This window comes from Phyllosticta capitalensis, assembly GCF_038381095.1.
Source record: "Phyllosticta capitalensis strain CBS 128856 chromosome Unknown BKA78scaffold_2, whole genome shotgun sequence".
NCBI classification, from domain to species: Eukaryota; Fungi; Ascomycota; class Dothideomycetes; order Botryosphaeriales; family Phyllostictaceae; genus Phyllosticta; species Phyllosticta capitalensis.
The window spans coordinates 481,782-509,769 of NW_027117440.1; the positions used below are offsets into that span (position 1 = coordinate 481,782).

The 27,988-nt window shown below is 54.8% G+C and overlaps 13 protein-coding genes across 13 annotated transcripts; 10 read left to right on the forward strand and 3 right to left on the reverse strand.

Moving 5' to 3' along the window:
- Nucleotides 1-1,892: 1,892 nt before the first annotated feature.
- Nucleotides 1,893-3,586, forward strand: BKA78DRAFT_364461 (uncharacterized protein; the record flags this gene model as incomplete). The annotated part of the gene is made up of 2 exons (XM_066892523.1): nt 1,893-2,175; nt 2,299-3,586. The coding sequence occupies 2 exons, from the start codon at nt 1,893-1,895 to the stop codon at nt 3,177-3,179; spliced, it is 1,164 nt and encodes a 387-aa protein (XP_066747390.1). The 3' UTR covers nt 3,180-3,586.
- Nucleotides 3,587-3,783: 197 nt separating this feature from the next.
- On the forward strand, nt 3,784-5,002 carry BKA78DRAFT_304849 (uncharacterized protein). Its single transcript, XM_066887655.1, has 2 exons — nt 3,784-4,021; nt 4,073-5,002. The coding sequence occupies exons 1-2, from the start codon at nt 3,888-3,890 to the stop codon at nt 4,761-4,763; spliced, it is 825 nt and encodes a 274-aa protein (XP_066747391.1). The 5' UTR covers nt 3,784-3,887; the 3' UTR covers nt 4,764-5,002.
- Nucleotides 5,003-5,442: 440 nt separating this feature from the next.
- On the reverse strand, nt 5,443-6,670 carry BKA78DRAFT_70241 (uncharacterized protein). The gene has a single exon (XM_066893609.1). It carries the CDS (start codon nt 6,430-6,432, stop codon nt 5,755-5,757), a length of 678 nt encoding a protein of 225 aa, XP_066747392.1. The 5' UTR covers nt 6,433-6,670; the 3' UTR covers nt 5,443-5,754.
- Nucleotides 6,256-7,429, forward strand: BKA78DRAFT_70244 (uncharacterized protein). Its single transcript, XM_066893610.1, has 2 exons — nt 6,256-6,624; nt 6,676-7,429. The coding sequence occupies exons 1-2, from the start codon at nt 6,539-6,541 to the stop codon at nt 7,325-7,327; spliced, it is 738 nt and encodes a 245-aa protein (XP_066747393.1). The 5' UTR covers nt 6,256-6,538; the 3' UTR covers nt 7,328-7,429.
- Nucleotides 7,430-7,531: 102 nt separating this feature from the next.
- BKA78DRAFT_349575 (uncharacterized protein) lies at nt 7,532-8,489 on the reverse strand (the record flags this gene model as incomplete). Its single annotated transcript, XM_066890829.1, has 2 exons — nt 7,532-8,416; nt 8,466-8,489. 2 exons carry the CDS (start codon nt 8,487-8,489, stop codon nt 7,532-7,534), a joined length of 909 nt encoding a protein of 302 aa, XP_066747394.1.
- Nucleotides 8,490-9,269: 780 nt separating this feature from the next.
- On the forward strand, nt 9,270-10,333 carry BKA78DRAFT_340731 (uncharacterized protein; the record flags this gene model as incomplete). The annotated part of the gene is made up of 2 exons (XM_066890333.1): nt 9,270-9,666; nt 9,723-10,333. Exons 1-2 carry the CDS (start codon nt 9,279-9,281, stop codon nt 10,331-10,333), a joined length of 999 nt encoding a protein of 332 aa, XP_066747395.1. The 5' UTR covers nt 9,270-9,278.
- A 1,229-nt stretch (nt 10,334-11,562) lies between these two features.
- On the forward strand, nt 11,563-13,361 carry BKA78DRAFT_247264 (acyl-CoA dehydrogenase; the record flags this gene model as incomplete). Its single annotated transcript, XM_066884289.1, has 5 exons — nt 11,563-12,189; nt 12,291-12,429; nt 12,475-12,919; nt 12,970-13,123; nt 13,179-13,361. The coding sequence occupies 5 exons, from the start codon at nt 11,563-11,565 to the stop codon at nt 13,359-13,361; spliced, it is 1,548 nt and encodes a 515-aa protein (XP_066747396.1).
- Nucleotides 13,362-14,223: 862 nt separating this feature from the next.
- On the forward strand, nt 14,224-15,507 carry BKA78DRAFT_304862 (AN1-type zinc finger protein). Its single transcript, XM_066887656.1, has 2 exons — nt 14,224-14,731; nt 14,787-15,507. The coding sequence occupies exons 1-2, from the start codon at nt 14,635-14,637 to the stop codon at nt 15,200-15,202; spliced, it is 513 nt and encodes a 170-aa protein (XP_066747397.1). The 5' UTR covers nt 14,224-14,634; the 3' UTR covers nt 15,203-15,507.
- Nucleotides 15,508-15,895: 388 nt separating this feature from the next.
- BKA78DRAFT_70296 (uncharacterized protein) lies at nt 15,896-16,627 on the forward strand. The gene has a single exon (XM_066893612.1). It carries the CDS (start codon nt 16,065-16,067, stop codon nt 16,515-16,517), a length of 453 nt encoding a protein of 150 aa, XP_066747398.1. The 5' UTR covers nt 15,896-16,064; the 3' UTR covers nt 16,518-16,627.
- A 1-nt stretch (nt 16,628) lies between these two features.
- BKA78DRAFT_70260 (uncharacterized protein) lies at nt 16,629-17,623 on the forward strand. Its single transcript, XM_066893611.1, has one exon. It carries the CDS (start codon nt 16,739-16,741, stop codon nt 17,273-17,275), a length of 537 nt encoding a protein of 178 aa, XP_066747399.1. The 5' UTR covers nt 16,629-16,738; the 3' UTR covers nt 17,276-17,623.
- Nucleotides 17,624-17,970: 347 nt separating this feature from the next.
- BKA78DRAFT_292229 (uncharacterized protein) lies at nt 17,971-18,654 on the reverse strand (the record flags this gene model as incomplete). The annotated part of the gene is made up of 1 exon (XM_066886021.1): nt 17,971-18,654. One exon carries the CDS (start codon nt 18,652-18,654, stop codon nt 17,971-17,973), a length of 684 nt encoding a protein of 227 aa, XP_066747400.1.
- Nucleotides 18,655-20,030: 1,376 nt separating this feature from the next.
- Nucleotides 20,031-21,079, forward strand: BKA78DRAFT_70479 (uncharacterized protein). Its single transcript, XM_066893613.1, has 3 exons — nt 20,031-20,239; nt 20,482-20,869; nt 20,926-21,079. Exons 1-3 carry the CDS (start codon nt 20,197-20,199, stop codon nt 21,002-21,004), a joined length of 510 nt encoding a protein of 169 aa, XP_066747401.1. The 5' UTR covers nt 20,031-20,196; the 3' UTR covers nt 21,005-21,079.
- A 1,850-nt stretch (nt 21,080-22,929) lies between these two features.
- On the forward strand, nt 22,930-24,675 carry BKA78DRAFT_246494 (major facilitator superfamily domain-containing protein; the record flags this gene model as incomplete). The annotated part of the gene is made up of 5 exons (XM_066884221.1): nt 22,930-23,425; nt 23,473-23,541; nt 23,593-23,873; nt 23,922-24,085; nt 24,135-24,675. 5 exons carry the CDS (start codon nt 22,930-22,932, stop codon nt 24,673-24,675), a joined length of 1,551 nt encoding a protein of 516 aa, XP_066747402.1.
- Nucleotides 24,676-27,988: the final 3,313 nt, after the last annotated feature.

The following is a 27,988-nucleotide window of genomic DNA, read 5'->3' on the forward strand; positions in this document are numbered from 1 at the left end:
TCCGCCCGGCGCTGCCGAAGGCGCGAACTGGATCGCTGCGCAAGCAATGGAGATTCAGACTGACACGGTAATAAAAGTCGGAGGGGAAGCTAAAGACCTCGCCCAAAAAGTTGGAGAAGCCTCCAAGTATACGGCGGACAAAGCTACTCAGCAGTTTGTGAAGAGCCTCGCGAACGTGGCAGGGACGATTTCAAATGCCCCTGGCGAAGTCGCTGAGAAGATGTCGCCCTTTTTCGGTTACAGCACCGCCAGTCTCACCGATACAGCAGGGCGTGTGGCAGACGGGGTCGGAGAAGTCGTCACCACGAGCACGAGCACGCTCGATACCATCGTTGGCGCCGGAGTCGACGTTGCCGATACTGCCGTCGGGACGGGAATCAAGGTCTCCCAGACCCTTGTCAACACGTTGGAAACCGTTGCTTCCACCGCCGTCGACACTGCGGTCGACGTGGGTAAAAGCCTGACCTGTACATTCTTCAACTTGGGCTGCCCCAAGAACTCCAAGGCGAAGGAGAAAGAGGCTAAGGAAAAAGCGGAGAGAGAACGGGAGAATAAAGAGCGTGAAGAAAAGGAGGCCCGTGAGAAGAGAGAACGGGAGGAAAAGGAGGCCCGTGAGAAGAGAGAACGGGAGGAAAAGGAGGCCCGTGAGAAAAAAGAACAGGAGGAAAAGGAGGCCCGTGAGAAAAAAGAACGGGAGGAGAAGGAGGCTCGCAAGAAGAAGGAACGCGAGGAGAAGGAGGCTCGCGAGCAAAAGGAGCGCGAGGAAAAGGAGCGTGAGGAAAAGCTGGAAAGAGAAATAAAGGAGCGCGTCGAACAGCAAGAAAAAGAAAACCGCAAGCGTAAAGAAGAAATAGAGAGGCGGCGCAAGGAAGAGGCGGAGAGGAAGAAGAGGGACAAAAAACGGAAGGAGGACCGATACATCCGGGAACTTAACAAGGACAACAAGTCCAAGATCGACCCGATCAAGGACATCGAGTTTCCGAAAGAGCAAATCAAAAAGCTCAACAAGATGTGGCAGAAGAACTCGAACGCCGAGTTGAAGGACCTCACCCACCAGTTCTTCGACGACCAAGGTTTCCTCAACATCGAAGAGTATCGGGAGAATTGGCTCAAGGAACTTCGCAAAGGGGACGGTTTCAAGGACGCCCCGCCAAAGAAACTGCCCAAAAATGCGAAGCCCTCGCAGGGAGATCTTTACAAGACGTCTATTCGCGATCAGACAATCAAGGAGCTGAAAAAGGCCGGGTTAAACAGAAGACGCTCAACTCCAACAGGATTGCGAGAGAGGTACTCCACGAGGTCGAAATGATGCGCTTGGAAGGCTTCAAGCAGTGGTACGGCGAGGCGGAAAAATACCTCAGCGAAGCCAAGAAGTTGGAACAACTGGGGAGAGACGTTTCCCCATCCAGCATTCGCGAAGGTCTCCCCATTTCTCTCACTGGACATAAGAGGGCCGTGGAAATGCTGCTGAAGGAGGGCAAATGGCTCGCGATGTCGGAACAGTATGCTTGGCTTCCGGAAGGGGAAAAATGGAAAAAGTTGCTGAGGAGGGTGGCCAGGCAAATCAACGGAAAGACGAAATGGGAATGGGGTCGCTAGAGTGAAGGATGTGGGTCGGACTGGTTGCATGGGGACATCGAAAGGCTGCTGTACGGCGAATGCAATCAGCTCTGCTTGTTTGTCTTGTTTCCATGATCTTCCTTTCCTGCAAACAAAGTCGGATGTAGGGTAGTAAATACCTGCGCGCTTGCGCATGAATTCGATTTCTGGCCTCCGCCTTTTTCTCTCACTCCCTTGTCGCCCATATTTGGACATGTTTTCGTCAATGTAAATCCTTGACGGACAGGCAGGGTGGACTGAGCAGGAGCCTTAAAAGTGCGGGTTCTCTGAAGATGTTGAGGTGTCGTTGCGAGAGGAGTGATCTGTCCAAGTTTTCTTGTAGGTTCCGGGAGCAGTCATGGTCGTACGACGCACGACTTGGACTGCAATTGTCTAGAGGCAGGCGCCGAGCGCTTTGTTGGGCAGGCGCACCCACGACACTTACTAATCACGCCTGGCTCGATGTTGCCAACACGCCGCTACTTCCCTCTCTCTCTCTCTCCCCCCAACTGCATCGCTCCACCGCTTCACTCGCCGCCGCCAACTACCTGACACGTCGCCTCTGCAAAACTCCAGGTATGCTCCTCACCTTTCTCCGGACAGATGCCGGCGACTTGCTAAGACTTCACAAAAGTTGTGACGCATGACCACGACTGCTCCCCATACCTCCGCCTCCGCCTGATCCTGCGACCCTCCCAGCCCCTCTTCTCCAGGAATTCATCAAGTTTAACAACAACCAGTCCGCTATTCAGGCCGCAACTTTCACTCTCCAAGACGATGTCAAGAAACTGCAAACCACAATCGACAACCTCCCAATCCACCGGCCAGATGATGCTGAGGAGGTCGATAGTGGTGCTGCTGAGTCTGAAATCAGTGCTGGCGAGGTCAACGAGCACCATGATACGATAGATGGCTTTCCTAACGCCGCCGACTTGGAGCCTGGCCACTTGGACGATCAGTATGAGGATCAAGATGACGACGACACTTACGAGCCTGCCGATAACTTCCCCTCTGGAATTCCTGCTACCCCAATTCGAGAGTTGTCCATGTCATCCGCTGAAGTTGGCCTCAATAACCTGATCAACGCGAAGCGCGCCAAGTCTGTCGTGCCATCATCCGCTGCGGAAGCCGGAAGTGCCTCTTCAAAGAAGAGGAAGCACGCCAACATTGCCAAGGAGCCTGTCAAGAAAGTGAAGAAGAGCAAGACCACCAGGGAATCCGACGGCACTTTTAATTACGAACAGCATGACTCCAAAGTTCGCATTCAACACAACGAGACGAAGAGCGCTTGGATCCACTACGAGTCGCCTGGAAAGGTGAACCTTGCAGCCTTCTCAAAGTTTCTTCCGAAGGGTGGAGAATTTGACACGTTCCTCAAAGACTTTGTCGCGGATATCAAGAACAAGAGCGGAAAAGCAAACAGCACCGCTGCATACTGCTCCTGGATGGACTTTGGCAGTATCCTGAAGAACCTCAACGACATGGGCGAATATGTCCCAATTGAAATTGTCCATACTGTCCGCCACGTGCGTGAGCACTTCAACTCCCAGCTTCCTGACATCATGAAAGGACGCCAGTAGTGCTAGGGAATTTCTCAGAAATGAAGGTTTTCTTTATTCAACTTCCTCGGCCACAGCTTTTTTGCCCTCTAGCTTTAGTATACAATGAATGAAGCTGCTCACCACATATCCCACCAGTTCCAGTCCTATGTGGCAAGTCTCCTCCGTCGCTCAAAGCTGCTTACTACATCTCTCACCAGGTCAACAACAACGAATCAGCCTGACTCCATCCATCAGCCCTGGTCTGATCATCTCTGACCAGTGCCATCACTAGGAGCCAACTCGTTTCCATCTATCAGCCCTGGCCTGATCATCTCTGACCAGTGCTACTACTAGGACTCAAGTCCGTTTCATCTGCTGGCCCTGGCTCAGACATCTCTGATCAGCTCAGTCACTAGGACTCAGGACTTTGTATCCACCAATTCAAGTTTTGGTATTCTTGCCCAGGTGCGTCGCTGGGGAAAAATTTCTATGTCAATATGTACGCATCCAGGGAGCATTCAAGCGCCTTAGGTACTCTGCCGCAGAGAGACGACGATACTTGCAGATGGATCGGCGATGGTGGAAAGTGCTGAGCAAGGCCTGGAACCTGCATGCATGCGCCAATCGGTTCTAGAAGTGACAATATGCTGTGTCACCAAGTCCACGGCACACATCCAACCTCGGGCCAATATCTCGCCGTCGATTTCTTTTGCTGGTCATCACTCGCCTCTTGATCTTATTCGAGCTATGAGCGACTATTCGGATCATCATCCAGACATCTATGATATTCTGGAGGAATTCCGTGATTTCGGCCGAGCGCCAGCGGGCAAATCCACCGGCAATGACAAGCCCACTACAACCGTGGAACAGGATTTACCCTCGTAAGTCCGTCTGGCGATGCCAACCTGCTACCGCTAACAAACAACATCAAGCATGCTAGCATCGCGGCCGATCGAAATCGAAGTCGGCGGCCAACACAAGCAGACTTTCTTCGTACACGAATCCCTCCTTTGCATGGAATCCGAAATGTACAAAGCAGAGCTCCAGGGCTCAGGAGATTGGAAGGAGAAGCGCGAATCCAAGATTCCAACCGAGGATGAGGACCCTGAGCTCTTCAAGTCCTTCGTGAACTATCTCTATCAGGATCGATGGACCAGTACTGGCAAAGACAACGAATCTGGAATCGTGCACCTGGCGCGCTTGTACTGTTTGGGAGATCGACTCATTGCAAAGCGCTTTCAGGAGACCGTCCTTTTCGAATGCCGTAAGATACTCGAAGGAAACAGTGCCATATCGGTGGAAGAAGTCTGTTCACTGCTTGAAATAGCCTTCACCGAACTCCCAGAAAGGAAAAATTGCGAGGACCCGCTCCAAGAGTGTGTTGCACAGCTTGGAGCTTCGAGGCTCTTCGATCTCCAAAATCATCCAAGGTTCAAAGAAGAGCTGAGCAGAGATATCCCTGAAGTCTCACGGAGAATTTGTCTCTGTATGACTCCACCTGACTACTTCAATAACGGGTCACGCTATAACGGGATCCACAGGGCCAAGAAATCCGCCAAGATCCAAAATACCGCATTCGGACAGACATGTGGTAGACCTGGACCCCGTTTCCAGGACGGATGAGAATACCGGCTATGAGACGGGTGCGAAGGAGCTTTCGGTGCAGGTTGGAGACGCGACGCAATTGGACTTTTGGAATTTCAGACTGTACGTTGGGTCAGTGATAAGACTGGGAAAGAAAGTGCAGCTTCAACGGATGTACGTTGTCGTGGAGCAAGATTGAGCTTTGAAGAAGCAGGTGAATGAAGAGCTCAAGAGCGATAAATTTAAAGACGAAGCAGAGTTGCGCCTGCATGCCGTGTTAGTCACCTTGTCTTCCAGGAGTGATTGCAAATTACCCTTTGATTTTGTCTCCACAACGTCAAACCTCCAAGATCTCCAACCAATCTACCTGACCTCCTACAGTCCGGTGATGACCACTCCTCTGCTAAGACTCATGGGCGTCGGCGTGCCAGACTCGCAAAGCTACAACGGCGTTGACGACTTCCTCGCGAAAAGGAAATCGGAGGAACTATCCGACGCCACCAAGCAGCAGCAGCAGCAGCAGAAACGTTCAGAAGATTTGGGGCCCTTCTCCGAGTACGCAAGCGGCCTTTTTCGATCGATGATTTTTGAAGCAACGATCGCTAACGCATAATTCAAGGATGCTGAAGTCGAGGCCGATCGAAATCAAGTTCGGCACCGAGAAGACTCAGATATTCTACGTCCACGAAGACTTGCTCTGTGCAGAGTCAGATGTCTACAAGGCCGAGCTGCAGAACGTGAAAGAGAAAGGCGATGGCAAGATCTTTGTCATGGACGAGGACCCAGAGCTCTATAGGTCCTTTGTCAGCTACCTCTATCGCGACAAATTCGGCACCACCGGAATCGACGACGGCCCCGACCTCGTGCTTCTGGCTCGTCTTTACTGCATGGGCCATCGCTTGCTGGCTGGTCGCTTCCAACAGGCCGTCTTCTGTGAATTCTGGCGGAAGATTGAAGAAGAAGCCGAAATCTCCATCAACAACCTTTGCAACCTGCTGGATGTCGTCTTCACCGAGCTTCCGGAGCAGGGCTATGGTGGCAAGCTGGAGACAAGTGTCATCCGGATGGCAACTTTCAAATTAGACGATCTGCGCAAAAATGAAAAGTTCGTCCACGACCTGACCTGGAGGCTTCCGGAGATGACGCGCTTGCTATCCTTGAGCTTGCGACCACTGTCGCATCCAGAGGGAATGAGATCGGCGAATCCGGAGCCGGGTGAACCTCTTCCTCGTTTCCGTGACGGGTGAGTTGAGTGGCGGACGGTCTTTAACCCATTTTCTCGTCTGTCGGAGTTTCGTCCTCCTGGTTGATGTTTAGAGTCATCGACGAGTCTCGATTTGCGGGATCTGATGATCTGTAGACGGTATTGGGCGCTGTGGGGGAATTCTTCTTGGATGTTGCAGATGAGCCTGGAGTTTTCGACGGCAGAAAGGAACCTTGACGCAAGTTCTTGGAGATTGCTCGAATCCGCCCCGGCCTTGGATATAGGCAACTTTTCAAGCGCCTCGGAGGCCGTGTCTAGAAAGCAATCGACGATAGTCAGAGTCGGAACAAAGGGAAAATCCGACTTGGCTGCATCAAGGTTTGGAGATTCGGCTGGTGATTGGTTAAAGAGTTGCGTCAAACGTGCCGTGCTGACTATTGACGTCTTGGGCGCATAAAAGCTTAGATCGACGTCCATTCTTCCAAAACGATCGCTCTTGAACATCTCTCACTAACCAACTGCAACTTCTGTCGATTGCGATCCTTTGCTAAGAATGATCTATTAGCTTCAAGATCTGAGTTCAAGAAGGCAAATCAGACTCGCGGCGACAATGGCCAGCCAGGAAGGATCCCTTGTGGGCAAAGGGCAATCATCCAGTCAATCCGATCAATCCACGATCAAGCAGGATTTCCCTTCGTGAGTATAACCTGTGGCTCTTGCCTTTTCTTTGCTGACATCGAGAGCGAGAATGTTGAATTCGGAGCTGATCAAAATCGAAGCTGGCGTCGGTGATACCAAAACCTACTTCATCCACATATCGGTACTTTGCGCCGAATCGGAGATGTACAGAGCGCAGCTGCGCGGATCGGGTACGTGGAAGGAGAAGACTGAGGGCAAGATTTCGACCGAAGAGATCCCAGAGATTTTCGACTCCTTTGTGAACTACATCTACCGCAAATCTTTGCCCAAGGCTGAAACCGAAGGCGATGCGTACCTCGTCCATTTGGCTCGGCTTTACTGTATGGGAGATCGACTGATGGCGAGAAATTTTCAAGAAGCCGTCTTCCGGCGCTTCACTGAGAAGCTGGATATATTGGATCCCATATCGCTTGATGCCCTTTGCGAGCTCCTTGAGGTCGCTTTCGCGGAATTGCCAGAGAAGAGGAAAAACGATGATCAGCTACAAAGCGCCATTGGACCGCTTGCGGCGTTCCGATTTCCCGAGCTCTGGAAACATCCTCCGTTCAGGGATGAATTGAGTAGAGAACACCCTGGCATGATGCGACCGATATGTTTTTCGCTCGCCAAAATGGTCGATGTCAACTACGCCATGTGGGAGTTTAAAGGGCAGGAACAAGAAAGAAGAGAGGAAAAGAAAAAGAATGAGCTTTTCTGGTAATGAGCGAAGGAAGAGATTTCAGTGACACTTGAGCTCGTTTTCATTGGAGGAATCCTGTTAATCCAATAATTAAGCAGGGACATTTTCCAACGGGTGGGACGGAATATTAGTTGGCTAGATTGTATTTCAATAAGTGGAAGCTTTTATCGACTTCTTGCTCTGAGCTTCGCAAATGACCTGCACGGAAGCGTCGATTCTGCTTCCTCATGCCGGCTCGCCAGAGCAAGTCACCGGCTCGTCGACACTTCCGCCCAAATCCGCATTGCATCTCGCGCTATATCGAATGTTCATCGTCCGGCGGGCCTCGACCACAGTGCCCGAATCAACACCATTGATGATGCTGTCATGAGGCCCCGCCATCTCATGCTGGTGAAACAGCTCAGGATTGACTGCAAAGCAGCGCAGCTCCCCTCGTTCGCAGGCAAAGTGCAACCACACGTCGAAAGCGACTGCTCCACCCGTCGCCGCACGCTCGACGATTGACCTGGCAGCTTCTTGCGTCACCCCGTACGCGAAAGAGCAGATGGGAGAACCGGTGCGGTAGACGTAGCGCTGGTGTGTTGGGTTGTCCAGGAGCTGTGGATTGGTTGTCTTGACAATCACCGGGAGCGTCGTGTCTGTGAAGCTCGTAATTTGCGCCGCTTCGTCGTCTTCTCTAGGGAGCGAGCTTCCGCAGTGCCCTAGCCACAGCACGTCCCAGTCGAGACCGTATGGTGCATCCGGTGCATCTTCTTCGGTGTCGTCATCACGTTGCGCATGCGTCAAGCCCCAGATGGCTTCGGCAACAGCAACGCTTTGTGCGCGAATGGACACGTCCCAATCGACGTCGTCTTCAAAAACGAGCGCGGTCCGGTATTGAGTCGCCTGCTGCAGCGTGTACAAATGGCCCAGCCACGCCAGCGCCGCGTTGCCCTTTGGTTCTTCTTTATCGTTCGCGGCAAGGCGATCAGTATCGGATTGATTCCACTGCGGTTGCCTTGGATAGCCAATGCTAAGCCCATTGAACAAGGCCGCTTTTTGCATGCCCTCTTTGCGCCATGACACTCGCTCTGGTGGTGAATGCGGTGTTACGGCAAGAATGGCGCCAAACTGGAGATGCATTAGCGGTGACGTCTTTGGTCGAGTGGAGACGTCCTACACCCAGTGTTGCGTTGCTGGCCATCTGGTGGCGGGAAATGCCTTCAGCGCCCCGGTACGCCCTCCAAGAATTTTGAAGTCGTTCATACTGTAATACCAGTAACAAGACTGAAACCACAACGAATATTTTGATCAAGAGTGGTCGCGAAATTCTGGGTATATCCATGGCAAAATCTAATGGGATGACCTGGTAAAGACTGTCCGGACTCGGGATGTCCATGTTAAAGAGGTGACGAGGGCGCTCAGGCGCAGAAGCGCGCAGACGCGACCGTTCGCTACATTATCAGGTATTGTCTCCAGAGGCTCCAGGGTGATTCGCCCAATCGTCTGTCGTTTGTCAAGAGTTTCGCCGCATCGGCTGTCGGCCAGGTTCAGTTTGGCGCGCTATCTTCGGCCATCATGGACCAACCACATGGCCCAAATCCGCAGAGCCTCACCGTCCGGCAGAAAAGCTGACCGCATCCAAACCCCTGCTAGCGTATTTTGACTCAAGTCTTGCGGCAACTGTGCTCCAAACAAACATATTTCAAGCACATCAACTCATCTCCATTGCTCGACTCTTTGCTCTGCTCAAGAGTATTCCACAACACCTACCGACTTACATTAATGCGGCTGAAAAGGTGTGCTCCCACACCTCGGCTGTGGCCAGAAATCCTTTTATTTCGGCAACGTCTGTACATGTACCATCGCGGCGCGCTGGATTACACCACGCGGAAAATGCCATCTGGCGGCTAATAGACCAATTGAAAAATTGATGGAACGTGCAACCTTACTTGTCCTGCGCCTTTGCCACGCAAATGTGGAAGCTCGCTTGATGCCTTTCTCCAGCGGCTGCGGCGCGGCAGCATCGAGAGCGCTTAATCCTCAGCAAATAGTGCATGGCTTCCTTGACTTGACTGACGCTCAAAACCTAGACTCTCGTTGTACCAGTTTCCCTATTCAATTGTATCATTGGCTTTCTTTTGTTCACTTCCTCATGGCACAATACAATACCTTTATTCGGCCTCGCGCAACCACGCATATTCTCCTGGCTTTCCTCTCCTCTTACGTCTGCCGTGTTGCCTCTGAAAACTCCAACTATTTCTCCTTTCCCCTACTCGCTGCCTCTATTCCTACAGTCCACAACGGCGACACGGTCAATGTGACGTGGAAATCGCATAGCACGCAGGCAAGCTTGAATCACTGGTGCAATCAAGTCCTTCGTAAGTCCCTCAAAGGCAGGACCATCTGAAAGAACACCGGACTTTCATGCTGATAGAACGCGCACATATAGTCGAAGAGATCGATGGCCTGGCTGGTGATGGTCACCACGTCTTCGTCGTCAACACAAGCTGGACCAGCCCCTGTCACTTCCAATACGTCAACTCAGGGGACACGAGCGACTACATTGACAGCGGCGCCCTTGACGTGACCAACGAGAAGGCGACGCCAGCCGTGACATGGCTACCCAGCGCCGTCGGCACGGTCTGTGGTGTCCAGACAGTGACGAGCACGCTGAGCGCCGGCCAAAAAGTGCCGGCAACGACTACCGTGTTTTCGACCATCACTGGAGCCGCAACCCTAGCTCCAAAGTCTGAAATATCAGGTGCCAAAGGCATCGGCATTGGCATCGCAGTCGGCGCCGCCGGCGTCGGTCTCTTGACATCGGGCATGTGGATGCTGATGCGCAGACGACAAATCAGACAAAACCAACAGCCCTGTCAGCTTGTGGATCCTAGGCCAGAAGACACCAAGAATCCACTCTACCAGTTCGAACTGAGCGACGGCGCGGCGCCGCTCGAGTTGGATCCGGCGCGCAAGCCGGCCGAGTTGTCGTCGACGCCGAAATTCGGGAGACAGTCACGGGCAGCGCCTGGGAATTTCTTTTGACATGTTGGTTGCGGGACCGACAAATGCTCCCTGTTGACGTTCAAGTGTAGATATGGGCTTGGATGTGTTGTAATGTACCGATGTACTAAGACAGAGTTGATACCCACCTCGAATGGAACAGCAGAGATATGGCGTTGGCGCTGAGCGATAGATACATGTAGAATCATCCGGAAGGCTCAGGCTAACCCACGCGAAAAATGCAGACAGCCTCAGCCAACAGGAATATTCCTCGAGAAATGCTTCTGGGCGAGCCAATAAAATCATCACATAATTTGTAAATGGCTACGCCACACCCGCGACAAGAGTTCAGCCTCAAAGGCGACGCTGGATATCAGACCCGTGCTGTCAAGTCCTCCAACCACCTTTACAAGCTCTCCGCCCCGTCACAGTGGATGACGAAAGGAAATTGCTAGTCCAAGAACCCCTAATTCCAAGTCAGCACACACGTGTAGACGTGAAGTCTTCAAGCGCTCAATGCGTCCAACATGGAGAGAATTTTTTCTCTTGATGGATAGTCGCAAGGAGCATTCAAGCGCTTGCGTCTGCGTCTGCGTCTGCGACACCGTGCAGCTCGGCCTGAAGTTCTTTCGTCACCCACTGTGCCGTCGAGGCATTTTCAAAAGATCAGTAATCACCAGACTCCAAAACTCAATTCCACATTCCAAGGGCGCGGCGGAGCGGAATGAATGGAGCAAGTTTTCCACGCGCTGCACATGTGCAGATTCCCCCGAGAAAAAGAAGGAAGGAAAGAGGACCGCAGCAATGCAAGCAAGCGTTTACTCAACACCAAGCCTTCAAAAGCTTCGATTTTCCTTGCGCTACATTCAGTGAAATGCAATCCAATAGCATCACCGCACTCAACCTTGCGTGCAAAGTAGGAAGGTCGAGACAGCCAGCGGGACCCACCCCCAAAAGGAGAAGAGCCTCGGCTACCTAGCGGGGAAGAGACCCCACCCGCGCCGCGGAGAGCGGGACCCCGGGAGCTACCCGCGATGGATTACTATCCACAGCTGTCTGCCCAATGGCGCGGCGCGCATAGCAAATAAAGCCGCGGGGACGCGCTCGTTGGTTGCATTCCATCGCCTCCTCCTCGATTTCACGACTACATACAAAGCCGACGACCACGAAGAAGAGGCATTGTGAGGAGAGAGCTGCTGCGATCACTCTTGCTACATACGTACCCTGTTGTCCACACGAAGCCACACGATCCCACACGCAGAACGCCCGACATGGCGCCCGTAACTCCCAACACGACGCACTCGCGCGCCGCCGTCGCAACGCACAACAGCCCCGAAGACCTGTGGACCATCATCGACCACCGCGTCTACGACCTGACCGACTTCGCCGACGCGCACCCGGGCGGGTCGGTGGTGCTGGCGCAAATCGCCGGCACGGACGCAACCGAGGCCTTCTACAACCTGCACCGGCACGAGGTGCTGTCGCAATTCGGCGAGCTATGCGTCGGGACGGTCGAGGGCGAGACGCCCGAAGTCGTGGATGTCGAGGTTGGGGGCGTGAGCACGGTGCCGTACGCGGAGCCCATGTGGTTGCGGCCGGCGTTCCACTCGCCGTACTATGGCGAGAGCCACGGCGCGCTGCGGCGGCAGGCGCGCGAGTTTGTCGAGCGTTGGGTCAAGCCCGAGGCGCAGGCCGCCGAGGCCAGTGGCAAGTTTATCAGCCAGGAGCTGATTGATCGCATGGCCGAGACGAATGTGTTGGCGATGCGGTTGGGGCCTGGGAAGCATTTGCATGGCAAGAAGCTGTTGGATGGTGGGGTGGAGGGCGACAAGTTTGACTATTTCCATGATTTGATCTTGACGCAGGAAATGGCGAGGATCAATGCGAGAGGATTCCAGGTATGTCGAGCGCGCTGATGCTTGAATGCTCCCTGTGCTGACAAGATTTAGGATGTACGACACCCTATCAAACCTGTCGGGTGAGCGCTGACGTGAAAAAGGGCAACATGGCCGGTTTGGTGATTGCGTTGACAGCGGTGAAGGAGTGGGCGCGCGACAAGGAGCTGAGGGACAGAGTGACTGAGGAATGCTTGACGGGAAGGAAGAAGATTTGCTTGGCCATTACCGAGGCCTTTGCAGGTTCGCATCTTCCAATGTTGGCAAAGTCGTACTGACACGGAACAGGAAGCGATGTGTCTGGCATCAGAACCACGGCCAAAAAGACACCCGACGGCAAGCACTACATCATCAGCGGCACCAAAAAGTGGATCACCAACGGAATGTTTAGCGACTATTTCGTCGTCGGCTGCAGGACAGAAAAAGGGTTTTCGGTGATTCTCGTCGAAAAGGGCGAGGGTATCGATACCAAGTTGATCAAGACGTCGTACTCGACCGCGGCTGCCACAACATTCATCGAGTTTGACAATGTCAAGGTGCCGGTAAACCATCTCCTTGGCGAGGAGCACAAGGGATTCAAGGTGATTGTTTCGAATTTCAACCATGAGCGATGGGGCATGGCGGCTGCCGCGCTGCGCTTCAGTCGAACGATTGTCGAGGAGTGCCTCAAGTGGTCGAACCAGCGCATCGTCTTTGGCAAGAAGCTTTCGGCGCAGCCCGTGATTCGGCAAAAGTGGGTAGCGACTCCATATTCTCCCAAGCTCTTGTGGCTGACAGTTGCAGGCTCGCAAAACTGATTTCCCTGGTCGAGAGCGGGCAGGCGTGGCTTGAGCAAATCACAGAACAAATGTGCCACATGAGCTACGAGGAACAGGCTAGGCACCTGGGCGGTCCGATTTCGCTCCTCAAGGCATTTGCGACGCGGACGACGCACGAGGTACGAGACGCGTCGATTGGACCAGAGTCGATGGTTTGCTAATGGATATTTCCAGTGTGCCGATGAAGCGGTCAACATTTTCGGCGGGCGTGGGCTCACTCAGAGCGGAATGGGAAAAGTGGTGGAACATTTTGCGCGAACGCACAAGTTCGATGCCATTTTGGGTGGGACAGAGGAGATCTTGGCCGATTTGGGGGTCCGACAGGCGTTGAAAGAGATGCCAAAGGCCATGCTTTAGATTTGCGGGACGGACGGACGGGGATGCCGCGGATTTCAATGGTTGCGAATATTGACAGATGCTAAGATGATTGTGTGCCTGTGACGGGGCGGAGCGTAGTACGAATGCTCCTTGTAGCACGGCGATGGTTGGTCTCCTGCTGCAAAAATCAGGTGAAGGTGTTGCAGATGGGGTCAGCGGGACGAAAAGGCTTGCGTCCAACGTCCCTGCATCTAGGGTCTCGCAATGGCTGCGTCAAGCGGAGGTGGTACCGATGGGCAGAGGGAATGCGGAGATGGGAGAGCAAAGCGAGGTGGTTGAATTGGCTTGGAACGCCGCAGGATGCACATGGCAGGCGCTTGAGGAAGTAGTGCCGTCTGATGGGGAAATCCCACGTCTGGAGATACATGTCGACAGTCGCCGATTCCAGCGACGTCAGCGCCAAGGTGGGACAAGTGTGGGTGGCAGAATGAACGGTAGCTATGCATGTCGCGCATTAGGTTGCATGAGGCGGACTCGGTTCCAAAAAGTCTAGACGGCGTGCGACGGTGTTGGGGGAGAGGAAGAGGACGTCAGGAGAAGGGAATACGGGGACAGAGACGACAACAACAACTGGGACTGGAAATGCTGGCCGACCAGTCGGCAGTCCGTACTCGCAAGTGGCTCTGTACTGAGGCCAGGGCGGCCCGACGGCGGCAGCCCTGGACGCATCAAGAGCCGCAGGCATTGGATTCGCGTCGACAACGTCCCGAAGTGCGTTTCTGGCCTGCTGATCGTTGAGCGTCTGCGGCTGACACGACGTGGCAGGGCGAGGGAGGCACTCAGTAGCAAAAGACCAAGTGGCCGACGACGACGGGACAGACGGCAGAAACAAGACATCGATCGGATGAGTTTGTTGTAGGGCACCAACATGATTGAATGAGGAGAAACGGCCTGGTCTTCACCGGCAAGCTCTCCGCCTAGAGTACCGCTACAGTACCGTGCGGGCCAGGCGCATCATCTGGCGGCCACTCCCTGGCCTTACCGCCTTGCGCTGCTCATCATCCTTCATAAGCACCCATTCTACCCATCTGCACCTAACACCGACCCTTTCACCCTCCTGCTTAATCACCGCCGCAAGCCACTACTTATACCCGCCTGCCCACTCCAACACCACTCTTCCGCTTTCATCAACTCCAACCTCTCCAAACTGCTCCTTTCGGCTGCGTCGTCTGCGCCCGACTACCACCACTCACCTCACCCTAGCTCGACTGTACCTCACTTCGACTTGCCTATTCCCGCTCTCCTCGCCACCATGCGCTCCAACAGCATCTCGTCCGTCTCCTCCTCCTCCTCTGTCTGGGAAAACGAAGACTCGATGCAAATCTTCGTTAAGAACGTTGCCGGCGAGAGTGAGTACCCTGATGACTCCAATACCTTGACGCTGTGCTGACCCACCCCCTTTAGCCTTCCCCCTCACAGTGCCATCTAGCACTTCGATAGAAACCCTCAAGAGCCTCCTCGCCCTCCGAACGAACCTCCCATCGACAGATCTTCGCCTCGTCCACGCCGGCAAGCACCTGACGTCGTCGGATTCGACGCTCGCCGACTACTCCATCTCCCGCGACTCCACTCTTCACCTCGCACTACCGGTACGAGGGGGCATGCCACCCAAGAAGATCCGCTGCAGCTACAAGGAGTGCAAGGATATCGCACAACGCATCGTTGGCGACTGCGGCTTTTGCTCCGGGCACTTCTGCGGTCGCCACCGCCTCCTCGAGGATCACAAGTGCGAGGGCTTGGAGGACTGCAAGAAGGAGAGCCACGAGCGCAACGCAGATAAGCTCAACTCGGAAAGGACCGTCGCCATCCGTGGCATCTGAACAAAGCCCATTCTCTCCTCTTCTGACACGACACGGTTAAGGGTGATCCAACACGGCGTTTAGGGACAACATGGTATCTCGATTTGTTAGGGCGAATGCTTTCGGTTGCTGTTCTTGAGCGTTTTGTATTGCTGCAAGCGGGGTTGTTGGATTTGGATTCGACTGCTTTCCTCTTCTCTCGCTTCCGGCCTCATTCTGCGTAGATGGGGCGCGTGGCTACATTCAGCAGTCGGTACGGAGACAGCCTTCTAATTGCGCTCAAGGCGCTTGATCAACATTGCTATCACAAGAGACTCTGAGACATGTGGAGTATGCATATGAATGTCTTTTTCGTTGTGACACAGAATGACCGAGGGCTCGACAAGTTGTGGCGTTCAGCCAGTGGTTGCACAGGACCGCTTGCGGAGAGGTCCAGAGAGCGGATCATCATGGTGTTTGCTCCCAGCTCACCACCACAACAAAGGTCGACCTTTGCAGTCGGTTCGCATTCGTCAGTCTCCGCTGTCAAAATACACCGAAGATAGGCACGTTAGGTGGTGGTTGGATTGCCGCATCCAAGTCATGTCAGCTCGTCTCCCTTATCAGGCTGGAACGGACCACCGTCACGCGACAAGCCCCTGGTAAGCTGCCTAGCTGGCTGACTGCCATTTGCTCCGCAGTCGCAGTCCGCAGAAAGCGCGACGATATATCGAGGCGCTCGTCCGCGACCATTTCGCATGTACCTATCGGTGGTGAGCAATCAAATCACGACGGCCTGGTGGAGCAATCCCATGATGCGGCAATTGAGCACCACCGCGACCGCACTGCTCCGCCGTCAACACAGACGCTTCGTCCCCGCACCACTTCAGTCTCTTGGCTTCAGATGACCTTCATCACTTTGAACAAACGCAAGAAGTCACTGCGTGGTACCTATTCAAGCTTCCAGTCGCTCGTCAGTTCATGCTTTCGGCACCGGCAGCTAGCGCGCGCAGCGCAGCGCAGCGCAGCCCACGCCCGTTGTCGTCGGTGGCGGCGCAGTCGAGTCGTGTCTGCGAAAGCTTCTTCCAACTGGGTCCTTGTTCGTCCAGTCCAACTCGGCGATGCGGCGGGCAGCGCTGCGAACGAATGCGGGAGCTTGGGACTTCACATCGAGTCGTTGGCGGCCTGCGCGCCTCGTCATCCATCATCTGTTCCCCGCGCGGCAGTACCACGCAACGGCAGACAAGCGGATTTGGTGTTTCGACTCTGGAATCCCCTCCTCGCCTCCACTCCCGTCGTCTGCCGGCTTGTGGCGAGGAATGCTGCTTTTGCGGTTGAGTGGCTGAGGTGCTGCTGAAATGCGCTCCTTCCGGCCGCGCCGTAAGGACGTAGCGGAGGTCCTCCATTCACGAATCTACCATCGTCTCAAGCGCTGGCTGCAAGCTCCGTCCGCTGCGCCATGCGATGGCTGCGTCGTCCGTCACACTACCCAGGCTTCCATTGCATCGCGAGCCGCGCTCCGACAGCTCTGGATTCGGACGTAGCTGGGCGAAACCGTTGAGCTGCGAGGTGTGAGAGATGCGCCCGCCGGCCGCTGTCAGCTTCACGCATCAAAGGCGTGGCGCCCGTTATCGCGCTCCACCTCACTGTGGCGCAAAGGTGGTGGTGTTCAGGGCTGGCTGGCTGGCGCTCTCTTCAGGCACCCCGTCAGTCTGGCTGCTGGCCTGGCCCAATCAATCGCCCGCCGCGCTCCGCTCTCCGCATCGCACAAACATCGCAGGCGACAACAGCATCGTCAACACCATCATCCACCTCACCGTTGTTTCTTCTCACAAGCTGCAGCTCATCGCAGCGACAGCCAACCTTGACCATGGCTGCGCCGCCCTCGCCGCCCGCCGCAGTCGTCCCCGGCTTTCCCTGACAGCTGGCCAGGGTGCCCCAGGTCCGCCCGCGTCGCCCGTCAGGTCCCGACCAGGGAGGCCAGCAGGGCCCAGGTCCCTTGCCCCGTTTTCCCGCACGCACGCTTGCTCTGCCCCCCGTTATGACGCACGATCGCCGCCGTCCTTTTGTCACTTGTCAGGGCCCGCGAGTGATGATGACGGGACCGATGAGTGATGATTGGGGCTCCATTACTCATGCCGCGAGTCTGATAGGCAAATGGGTTCCGGCGCTTCGGTTGTCGGTCGTCGATTGTTGGTCCACGGTTGCGCGACGATGACGATTGCGATGCGGGTGAGCGACTGCGAGCGTGGTGTCGGGGAGTGCTCGTGTGGTTGCTTCAGCAGACGGACGGGTTTCGCGTGTCTGTCAGGTCGGGTCGGCTTCGAGACCAAGAGCGGAAGTCGTGTCGGCACGCGCGGTAGGTTGTAAATTTTTTTTTCTTCCCTTTTTCCCCTTCTCGATTTTTCTCCATCTCCCATTCGTCACCCGTCACGTCAACATCTCGCGACACTCGCCACTTTCTCCCAACGGCTCCGAGGCTTCTCCAGCGAGCGGCGAAAGAACCTTCTCGAGAAACAATGGACGAAAAACCTGTGACAAATTGGAAACCGGGCTCGTTTCTGTCGCCATCGTCGTCGGCACCAGCGCTCCTCGCCCAACAGCTCCACGACTGCAGCATGACCCTGCGATGCCGTCTTGACTCGGGTCTTGCGTCATAGATCACCGAGCTTGCTGGAGTTGAGTTGTGGCGGAGATTCCAGGGCCCAGGCCAACCACCTCGTCGAGCTCTTTTTGTCGAACGCAAACATGCAGCGCGACGCATGTTTGTCGACCTTGCGCCCACCCTTGTCGTCCCGGCGTCGGTGTCGTCAGCCAAGGGCGGGAAGTCCGATGTGGAAGTCGGCTCGGGCTCCGGATTTGGTTGCTTGCTTGCTCGCTTCGTGGTTGGGTGCTTGCTTCTGGAGTGGGCGACAAGCGATTCGTGATGTTGGCCTCTCTCTAATCATCATCAACCCGGCTGCTGCGGTATCGGTCAACAATACGACAAGAACGACTGTGGAAGTCGAACCGGGCTCCGGTTTTGGTTGCTCGCTTGCTTGATTGCTCTTGCGCTCGCTTCGTGGTTGGATGTTTGCTTCTTGAGTGGGATGCGAGTTCTCCCACCTGAAGTGAGCTTCTGCATAGCCGTGGCGTCTCTCCATCGACTTGTCAATTCCGACGTCCATGCCGTGGTCACCTTCAGCGTTCTGAGATTCGATTGCTCCTTGCGACGAGCGACTTGAGTTGGTGGCGGTCGATGGTGAAGTCGAGCTCTCTCTATTCGTCGTCAACCCGGCTGCTGCACTATCAGTCAACAACAAGTCATGAATGATTGTGGAAGTCAAACTGGGCACCGAATCTGATGGTTCGCTTACCTGATGGGTGGTTACTGCACTACGCTGCCAAGAACTCCAGAAGGGTGCTTTCGCGAAACGGCATTTCGTCGAGTGGCTCGTCGAATGGGACTCGAAAGTGCCGAGTGCTTGCTTGAAGTGGGAGCTTAGCTTTGCCATGCTGTTCCCCAGCTAAACTTCAGCCTAGCCTTGGAATCTGATCGGATGACTTGCGACCAGCGTGATTCGACTGCTTCCAGCTGCCCATGGCGACTCGAGTGGTGGACTGGCTCAACTATGGTGACTTTACCGCATTAGTCATTTTGACGATCCTGAAGCTCGCCCGCGGCGCATTTACTCCGTCGATAATGCAAAGAGACTGTCCATTGGAGACGAGCGGCCTGCGCTGCTCACCAAGGCGCTGGATCACTCGTCCCAGGTCTTCCGGGGCTTCACGATACAGCGGGTATAGGATAAAACCATTGGCATCGCTATCGTCTGGAATCGACTTCTGCCTCTGCCATCGCTTCAGAATCAACCCAAGCTTTGAAGAGGGTCGTCTCCAACATCGATCGAAGCAGGCTGCGACCGTAGAACTCAGATAAGCTTGCCATGCTTTTGCAAAGCTCCTCCGCTTACCAGTCCGTTGATCTCCCCGTTCCAGCTGTCACTTTGGTTGTACCAGAACTTGAAAGAGCAGTCTTGACACCAAGGCTTGGGATTCGGACGCTCCGAGCCGGCCTGGCGGAGGGCTAAGGAGACGAAGACTTTGTCGAATCAGAACGAGCTGACAAGCTTTCAGGGACGAACAGTTTACCATGGGTCAAAAGGTGAGCTGAGGGGCTCAGCGCTAATGATAAGACACCGCAACCGATCACCAAAAACCGGTCAGTGGCAGCAGCGAAGCATAACGTCGAAGCAGGAGAATGATGTTCAAACGTGCTCCAGCACTCCAGACTGTCTGCAGGCAAATCGCATCTGCGACCGGGCGACGTATGCAAGCCGCGTAATGTCTCCGACATTGTTTCCGCAACGCTTTTGCCAAGCAGCACTATTCCGAGCGTCGTCAGCTTTTTCGAGGGGCAACACAAATTGACGATATGGTCGAGATCAAGGCTTGGCCTGGATTACATCGATGGCGCTGAGGCTCTTTGCTAAGCAATGCCACCAAACTCAGATGACTCGGTATTGGAAGAACCCCGAAAAGACGAGATCTTGATGAAATGACAAGCTTCGACGGACTTCCGCATGTTGACATTTCAACGGCATCGAACCGAGGCCGACAACGATTCGTCAAAGCGCTCGCGATGTCTCGGATTTCGTCCTGGCATGCGAGGCTTGACAAGGACGACAAGGCCTCATGCGGACGCTTTCGGTCTGTCACATGCATCTGCAAATAGCGCGGCCAACGGTTTATATGACGTACATTATCTAAGCAGCGACGGACATCGCAAGTCCCTTGGCCAACAGACCGTTATCTTGGCGCCAACTAACCTCATTGGAGGAGCTGAACATTCTCCGTGCCCAGTGGAGTCAAGCACCACGGCAAGAAGATGCCTCTTGACAGCGAAAGCTTCGGATGCGGAAGAGGCTGACTTCCCGGAAAGAGCTGAAGATGATTATCAAAAATTCAAGAAATTCTCATTGGCTGTTACTCACCAGCCGCGCAACCCAAACAAAGACAAAAACACCGATCACTGCGATTGATGGCCCAATATACCGATGAAAAGTGATGATCGATGGCCAGGCCCCGCCAAACAACGACGTAAGGCACACATGATGGAGATTTGAAATCAGCTCAGTCAAGACCAACAACTGCTTTGCTTTTGACTGCTCGCCTCGCACTTGGCAAAGAGAGTCGGATGCCGCCGGGGATGCACGGTTTCTCTAGTTTCTCCAATGGCGGGATTCTCCAACGGTAATGCAGGAGATGTCTTCTGTTGTCTTGAGAAGGCGTGAAGATGCTGTCTGGGGATTCCGACATCTACATGCTGACGAGTCTCCTAGAATATTTCCTCTTCGCTGTCAGATTCCAAAAATTGTTACGCAAACTCCTTGGCCGCTTCATTTGTCTGGGTGTGCCGGTGTCATGCAGCCTTCCGCCAAGCGCGTCAGCGGGCGCAGGTGTTTACAGCAGAAAGCAACCCAAGCTGGGGAAGCGGAAAGCGGAATACGTTGAAGCCCTATTCTATATCAACGCCAAGCTTATCAACTGCCGAATCTGGAATCACGATCCTCGTCCCGTGGACATTGAACCCCTCCATCCGGAGCTCGGTAGTCCCAGCAGCATCCCGACAGGGCTCGCTGGTATCCAGTGTCCGAGGCGGAAAGCAGTCTTGCGCTTCCTGGGGAGGAACGCCAAGCGGACGGGGGTTGGGCTGTGTGAGTACCATATGTACACGTTTAGTATTCGCCAAGAAGGACAAGGAGCTAACCCGCAAGAAAAATCAGCGTCAGTGACACCCGACCCTTGCTAAACGCGTGCGAAACCCACCCAGCCTTGAGGATCCATTCGCTGTCGGGGTGTTAAGCGGTATCAACCATGCCCTAGAATCAGCAGCAAAAAACAGTCCTCCCGTCAAATCAACGGCAACGTAAGCGATGTTTCAAACTGGTCCGTTTCGAATGGCCTTCGACAACGTCCGTGTCGGTCTGGAACATCTAGGTTGAGCCCGTCTTATCATTTTATCCAGACCCGGTGCAGCGTCTCAGCTGCGATGACTTGCGTCTCTATCACCTCAGCCGGCGAGTGTCGATCCTTGTGGTCGTTGAGGCGCTTTGCTTCCCACGGTGATAGGTATTTTCTGGGGTACCTTCCACAGCAGGCAAAGGGGCAGTGCTGGGATGCAGAAGTACGCATGGCTGCACGCACGCCTTGGTTTCACCATGATGACGGCGCAAGGGCCTTGCAGCTCCTCCCACCCGCGCGGCGGCGGCGGAGCGGCACCAGAGCGGGCGGTGCTGATTGAATCTCACAAAGAACGACGACGTTGGACAAACTAGCAGATGAAGGGCCACCAGCGAAAAGGAAATATATTCTTTGGGACTACATGCCGAGGCTCTGTAGGGCATTACGACAGCGGCGGGAAAGTTCCGTTGAACTCTGGCCAAGCTTTGTGGTACCATGGTGGCTTATCAGCGTTGGTTGAGGATGCCGGAGAGGAAGAACAAACAACCCTCCTTCCCGACCATGGGACGCACGCTGTTCCGGGGCCTGGCTTGGCACATGGTCTGGAGGGAGGTTTGTCTTTCGGCGGCGCCCGGGGCAGAGTTGGACGCACATGCGGCGAAGGCAGGAAAGGAAGCACCTTTACTCGAAGCAGCCAATGGCGTCCAGCGGCGCGCTGATCACCCGGGGAATAGCAGGGGGTACCGCCAAGAGATCCGGCAAATCTGTCCTCCCTCTTGGCCGCCAAGCGTCCGGTACTTCTCCCGCTCCTCTCCCACCACCACTAATTCCAGCTACTAGCTGTTTGCGCTTTCTCCAAGCCGGTCCGCAGTCCTCCTCGCACGCCAAAACCATAGCCACTCCTTCAAGCCTGGCGGCCCCCATCCAGTCGTCACCCCCTTGGCGCTCCTCAGCGGCTTGCTCTCGTGGTCGTCCAGCGGGAGGATGGATTCGAAAATCAACGTCAGTGGTACCACGAGCACTCAAGCTTGAACAACCACAGCCACAAACATTGGCATGAGCGCTACGGTCCGCTGTCTTGTCCAGGCTTGGCGGAGCTTCCAGTGCACGCCCAAGGTTTATGACTCTGTCCTGCGGTCCTCCGATGACCAAGGCACGACCTGGTCCTCTGGAGGGCTAGCGTTATCTTCTTGCGTTGCGGTGCTTGGCGTACTCTCCATGTCGTCGACGGTTCCGCCGATGGTCCTCTCCGCTTGCCACGAAGGCTCGATGCACGTAACACGGAGCCCCCTAGCCATCTCACTATGAGATACGCCGAGAAATGTGAGCGGGTTCTGGCTGCTGCTGCCGCCTCGCACTCAGTCCCAAGTTCATGCGGAGGCTCGGCGGATGAAGCCCTGTGGCTTCTTAAGTACCTACTCCAGTAGACAAAAGCACATCATTCGGCTTGGTGAGTCAGCCTGACGTCGTTTCGCACGCGCTCTGTCAACTACTTTACTTTGCCCACCGTCTTTCACTGGCCTGGAAGTCAGATTCCTTGTCTAAGCCTCATCCTTGGTCTGGATCTGGGGTAAGGGACCATCTCGTTTATATCCAGCTATCTCCTCCAACTACCCCGCCGTCTCCATCTAGCACCTCAACCACCCCTTTATAGAAGAGTCCGCCCTTGGAGTACCAAACTTGCGAGCACACACAGTACATAACACGGAGAGGTCGCAGTCGACAACCAAATGCGTCCCAACGACACCATTCCAACACCTGCGGGTGTATTCCTTCCCCGAGAACAGGAAGCAGTCCGCGACGCCGGCCAGTCTCGCCGCAACAGAATGGACTCGTCAAGTCTCTCATTTACGGATCCTGAAAAAGGGGTCGAGGAGACGACGGATTCCTCTCCCCCTGCGAAGTCTACCGAAATCGATGAGGGCAACTGGCCGAAAGGATGGCGGCCCTGGACAACGCTTGCTGCGTGCTTCTTCCTCATGTTTAACAGCTGGGGTCTCGTCAACGCCTATGGTACCTTTGCGTCGTATTACAAGGACGTTTTACTCCCCAACCAGGATGCTCTCTTCTTCAACTTCTTCGGCGCTACCGAGTGCTTCATGGTGCTCGCCCTGTCTGGCGTCGTCGGTCGCTTGCTGGATGCCGGATTCTACCGCTACCTCACGGGCACGGGATTCGTCATCACCACTCTCAGCTTCTTCATGCTGAGCATTAGCAACGGCGAGGGCAAAAAGGGCGATGGCAACGTCGGCCTCATCTGGCTTACCCACGGCTTTCTGGACGGTCTGGGCATGTCTTGCTTCTTTGTCTCCAGCTCGCAAAGTGAGTAGCCCACTTTTGGCATTGCAAACTGTTGCTAATCTGTGCAGTCGCCGCCACGTGGTTTGTTAAACGGAAGAGTTTGGCGATTGGTATCGTCGCATCTGGTGCCAGCATCTGTAAGTTGTGTGTTGGGTGTGGCAGGATGATTTTGCTAATGTCTAATACAGCGGGTCTTGTCTACCCTATCATGCTGCGCTTCCTCATCACCAAGATTGGGTTCAACAATGCAGTCCGCGGTGTTGCAGGCCTCATCGGCTTGACCGCTTTGTTCTCGTTCCTCTTTGCCGTTCCCAACCCAGAGGCTCGTGCGCGCCCGCCCAAGACGTGGAAGAAGCTGAATGTTTGGATTGACCCCGAGGCTTTCAAGAACAAGCAATTTTGCTGGTTTACTGCCGCTATCGCCTTCATGTTCCTCGGCTTCTACGCCGTCTTTTTCAATCTCGAAGAGGTAAGCTTCCATTCTCCTCCTTCATCGACCAGCGCTAACGTGTACTAGTGGGCTGCGGCCAAAGGGGTTGGCTACAAGGAAGGCATTGCGACCGAGGCGGACGAAGACACTGACCGGCAGATGACGGCGGGTCTGGCCACCTACTACCTTTTGGCCATCATGAACGCAATGAGCACATTTGGACGTATTGGAGCGGCATGGGCAAGTGATCAGTACGGTTCCAACTCCCTCATCTGCATGAGCACGACTAATAATCAGTAGTGTCGGTGGCGTCCAAGTCCACACCGTCGTCGCCTCCGTCTGCTCCCTTCTTGTCTTGATTCTCTGGACTCTGACCACCACCTTCGCCGGCGCCATGGGCTTCATCACCTTTTTCGGCATCTTCAGCGGCGCCCTCATCGGCCTCCCACCCGCCAGCATGGCCTACATCCTCGGCAAGGCGCCAGCCCGGCAGGCCAAGCTCGGCCAGTGGACCGGCATGATGTACACGGCGGCCGCCATTCCGTCCCTGATCGGACCCATCATCGCCGGACACCTCGTCAGCGAGTTCGAAGACTACATTACTGTTCAGATGTGGAGCGGCACCTGTCTGGCTCTCGCCGCCATATGCATGGGCGTCACGTGGTGGCATAAGAGCACTGAGCTTGCTGCGGGCGGTCCTCCAACGACCATCGCGGAGCCTGCTATCCCTCTTGAAAGGGTACCAAGCCAGGCCTCGTGGCAGACGCGCGGCTACGATACCGACCGCCAGCAACCCGAAGGTGAGGACAAGAAGGAAGAGGAGATCTACGGGAAGTCTTAGACAGAAGTCTGGTTCAAAGCCTTGTCGGCTGCTCCCGGTGAGTGGCTACGACAAAGCTTTGGCTGAACTTACGACCGGCTCAAGCGACTGAGCCTTTACGATCGCTATACATACACGGCCGCTGTTCTCCTCGGATTATTCGTCTTGCATCCCTCACGTATTGTTTATGCTTGAGGGAATTGATCGGCTGCGACACATTCTGGAAACGAGGAACAACCAAAAGGACTTGCATGACTTTGCATTTGTCCATCATGACTTTTCCTTCTTTACTTCTCCCTACCTTTTCCGTTTCGTCTCCATAGGGAGCCAGGCGTTCAAGACGACCACAAAACTGGTGTTGGTGAGAGGGATGGGATCATTGCACACTGCACACTGGAGGAACATATGGGCATACGCATTGCCGCAACATTATCGGCGAGCGATCCGACGTTCTAAGACATCGGCGCCGACGATCTTGCTTGTTTTTCATCTTGGAGTTTTCGCTCGATGGCGCTGCTGGCGTTTGATCTTTCAACGGAGGAGTCTTGTCTGTTGGCGTTCTGCTTTTGCCTTTTCGTCGTCGTTCGATCCACGAACCGACTGACTACCTGACGAGTCTCCTTGCTCTGTCAATGATGACGGCTGGCGCCCATGGTCGTGTCGATCGATGTCTGCGGCTTCTTTGTTTGATTTGAATCATTCAGTCGCCCTGGCACCATGTCGGCTCTGCGCTGCTCGGATGGTTGGGATGGTGGATGCGTATCACACGTAGATGGATTGATGCGTTGCGATGCGATTTGTATTTGATGAGATGGAGAGGACATATACTATAGGAGGGCAGACCTAGATACCTGGGCACCTGAAGAAATTCAAAAATTGTTTATTGCGCTTCTGTTTACGAGTGCACAATCGCAAGAGAACAATCCTCCATGCCATAGCTCTTCCACTGCTTCCCACCGACTTAGAAGCTGATGATGCTTTTCCATGTGTTTCACCACCTGACACTCCATCACCCTTTTTGGGCACACTTGGAAGTGCACAAGCCTTGGTATCTCTCGCTCTCGCTCTCTCTTTCCAGCTCTCTCACCGTCAAGTCGCACAAGAGAACGAGCGCCAGCGCCTACCGCACGCGTAGCCGGCTACCCATCCAGTTGGTCGGGCACTTATCCGTCAGTTATCCGCTGTCAATAGGTCGTGTTACCGTCCCAAGAAACGTCCCTCCCCTCCCCTCCCCTCCCTTTTTCCTCCCCTCTCCTCCCCGCCTACGCATCCCTTGCTGTTTTGCTTTGTTTCTGGCCAGCCGGACTATTTCATCTTATCGACGTTGGCGCTGGTAGTGAGCTAGCTTTGGTGTAGTGATCAAGCCCGCCCGTCATCCGGTACATAAATAGTTCCTTTGCTAGCTGTCCGCGCTGGCTGTCGGCGACGGTGGTGGTGACGATGGACTGCCAACGCCCCCCCACCGGGGGCCAGCTCTGGTTTCCTCAACAAACACCCACTCCCTTTCGGAAACAAGACCATCCTCAGATAAGCGACAAGGCCGGAACACTGCAGCTTGTGTCGGTCGACTTTGTTTCCTGGCTCTTGGAAATTCTTGTTTTTTGCTGACGCTGTGCCTTTTCGCCCGGCAACGATATTGTTCTCATCTATCTTTTCCCCTCCACTGCTTGGCAAGGGGTTCCAACAGCAAAAAGCAAGAACGGATCCTGCCTACCCGACTTATCATCGTTTTTTCGCGCCCGACACTGCCACCTCGTTCCGCGAAACCTCAGCTGCGGAACACTGCCTGTGGAAGGAGATGTGGGACGGAAGGCAAGCGCGTCGTGCCTGACTGACTGCCTCAGGTATCTGTAGCCAGCCAGCCAACCGTCCCTGCATCCAACCGCCTTCACTGTCCGCCTTTTCTCACCCAAGCTGACTCGAGCCCTCAAAGGGCAGCCAGCCCAAAACCCGCATCGCCGCTCCTCTTACTTTTCCATCATCCTCTCCTTCCCCTTCCCTCCAGCCTCCTCTCGCTCAAGCACACAGTGCAGCCCAACAAGCACTCAACCGTGTGCATCCGCCGTCCGCAACACTGCCCCACCGTCCCCCAAATTGCCCTCCCCTTCCAGTCCTTGGCGCTCATCAACACTCGCATCACCACCAGTCTCGGCGAAGCGGAGACGAAGGCAGGAGGTCGGTGCGTGACTTGACGGGTGGCTCAGGCTCCGGGAGCAGGATGTTGCCGAGCCGGCCGCCCGTTTGGTTGCCGCCAAGGCGGCGCCTCCCAGATCGAGTGATGAGTTGGCAGGAACGCTCGAACCGTGATGGATAGGATGCGGAGGGTGCGGAGCGGCAGGTACCGAGGTGGCCGAGGTGCGTGGGCAGATGGGGATGGGAATGGGGATGAGGGTGCGGACGAAAAGTGGAATGTTTTGGGAAGAGATCGGAGACGAAGTCGATGCGATGCGATCGTCGTCGTCATGTAGGTAGGTGGTTGGGGGTTGGATGGGTATGTGAGCATCGGGTCGGCGATGCCGTGGTGAAGTGCATGTGCAATAGGTGAGTACAGTAGAAGAAGACCACGCTTATGTCCGCAAACTGCGGGAATCTGGCCATTCAGTATTTCCACTTTAAACGTCCATCAACACTTTGCTTTCGAACAGTTGAAAGCCGGTGCGATGGAAGAAGGAGCAATGACAGGCTGCTTGAGAGAGCAGCATCAAGCCCAAACTCGATGCCAATCTTCCAGCAAACATCTCTACTGCGACAACCCATCTTCAGTGACGCGAAACAGGGCCTATCGCAAGATGGGAACAAACAGGAAACACTCAACTGGTGCAACGCGACGGCATTGCGAAACATGTGCCTGTCTCATGCTCTCTCGAACCAACCGACAGATTGCTCTTCTTGGAAGATGTTTGACTCCAAAGCTTATCGAAACGGGTCTCAGGAATGTTCAAATGCAAGAATTGCGTGATGCGATCGCGTGTTTGGAGTGTAGGTGGTGAGTTGTTCATGTTGCGGGATGAGTAGGTGGCAGCAGGGATGGTAGGAGGAAGGTGCAACTGGGGTCGGGTTGGGGTAAGGGGTTGTCGTGGGTTTCTGGGCAGGGGTCGATTCAGAGGGCAAGAGACCTTCTTATTGCGTACGACATGTTGCCCTTCTCGAATTCAGACTTCAGCCAGTCATCGTCGCAGACTCGTGGCTGTCGAAAATTCGTGCATCGTCCAAAATTCCGACCATCTCCAACCACGCCAGTAAATCATGGCCGGCCCTCCACCGGCTCCCCTGCTGCACAGCGGCAACGCCCGCTTCTTCCCTCTCCTCCATCCTCCAAATCAAAAGCCAACAT

Excerpts from the sequence above, each read along its gene's own strand:
- BKA78DRAFT_304849 (XM_066887655.1), top strand. The coding sequence starts at position 3,888 with ATGAGCGACTATTCGGATCATCATCCAGACATCTATGATATTCTGGAG. Across the intron at positions 4,022-4,072 it reads GTGGAACAGGATTTACCCTC|CATGCTAGCATCGCGGCCGA; the intron begins GTAAGTCCGTCT and ends AACAACATCAAG.
- BKA78DRAFT_70241 (XM_066893609.1), bottom strand. The coding sequence starts at position 6,432 with ATGTTCAAGAGCGATCGTTTTGGAAGAATGGACGTCGATCTAAGCTTT.
- BKA78DRAFT_70244 (XM_066893610.1), top strand. The coding sequence starts at position 6,539 with ATGGCCAGCCAGGAAGGATCCCTTGTGGGCAAAGGGCAATCATCCAGT. Across the intron at positions 6,625-6,675 it reads ATCAAGCAGGATTTCCCTTC|AATGTTGAATTCGGAGCTGA; the intron begins GTGAGTATAACC and ends ATCGAGAGCGAG.
- BKA78DRAFT_304862 (XM_066887656.1), top strand. The coding sequence starts at position 14,635 with ATGCGCTCCAACAGCATCTCGTCCGTCTCCTCCTCCTCCTCTGTCTGG. Across the intron at positions 14,732-14,786 it reads TAAGAACGTTGCCGGCGAGA|CCTTCCCCCTCACAGTGCCA; the intron begins GTGAGTACCCTG and ends CACCCCCTTTAG.
- BKA78DRAFT_70296 (XM_066893612.1), top strand. The coding sequence starts at position 16,065 with ATGACCTTCATCACTTTGAACAAACGCAAGAAGTCACTGCGTGGTACC.
- BKA78DRAFT_70260 (XM_066893611.1), top strand. The coding sequence starts at position 16,739 with ATGCGCCCGCCGGCCGCTGTCAGCTTCACGCATCAAAGGCGTGGCGCC.
- BKA78DRAFT_70479 (XM_066893613.1), top strand. The coding sequence starts at position 20,197 with ATGAAAAGTGATGATCGATGGCCAGGCCCCGCCAAACAACGAC. Across the intron at positions 20,240-20,481 it reads AGGCCCCGCCAAACAACGAC|AATATTTCCTCTTCGCTGTC; the intron begins GTAAGGCACACA and ends CGAGTCTCCTAG. Across the intron at positions 20,870-20,925 it reads GGGCTGTGTGAGTACCATAT|CGTCAGTGACACCCGACCCT; the intron begins GTACACGTTTAG and ends AAGAAAAATCAG.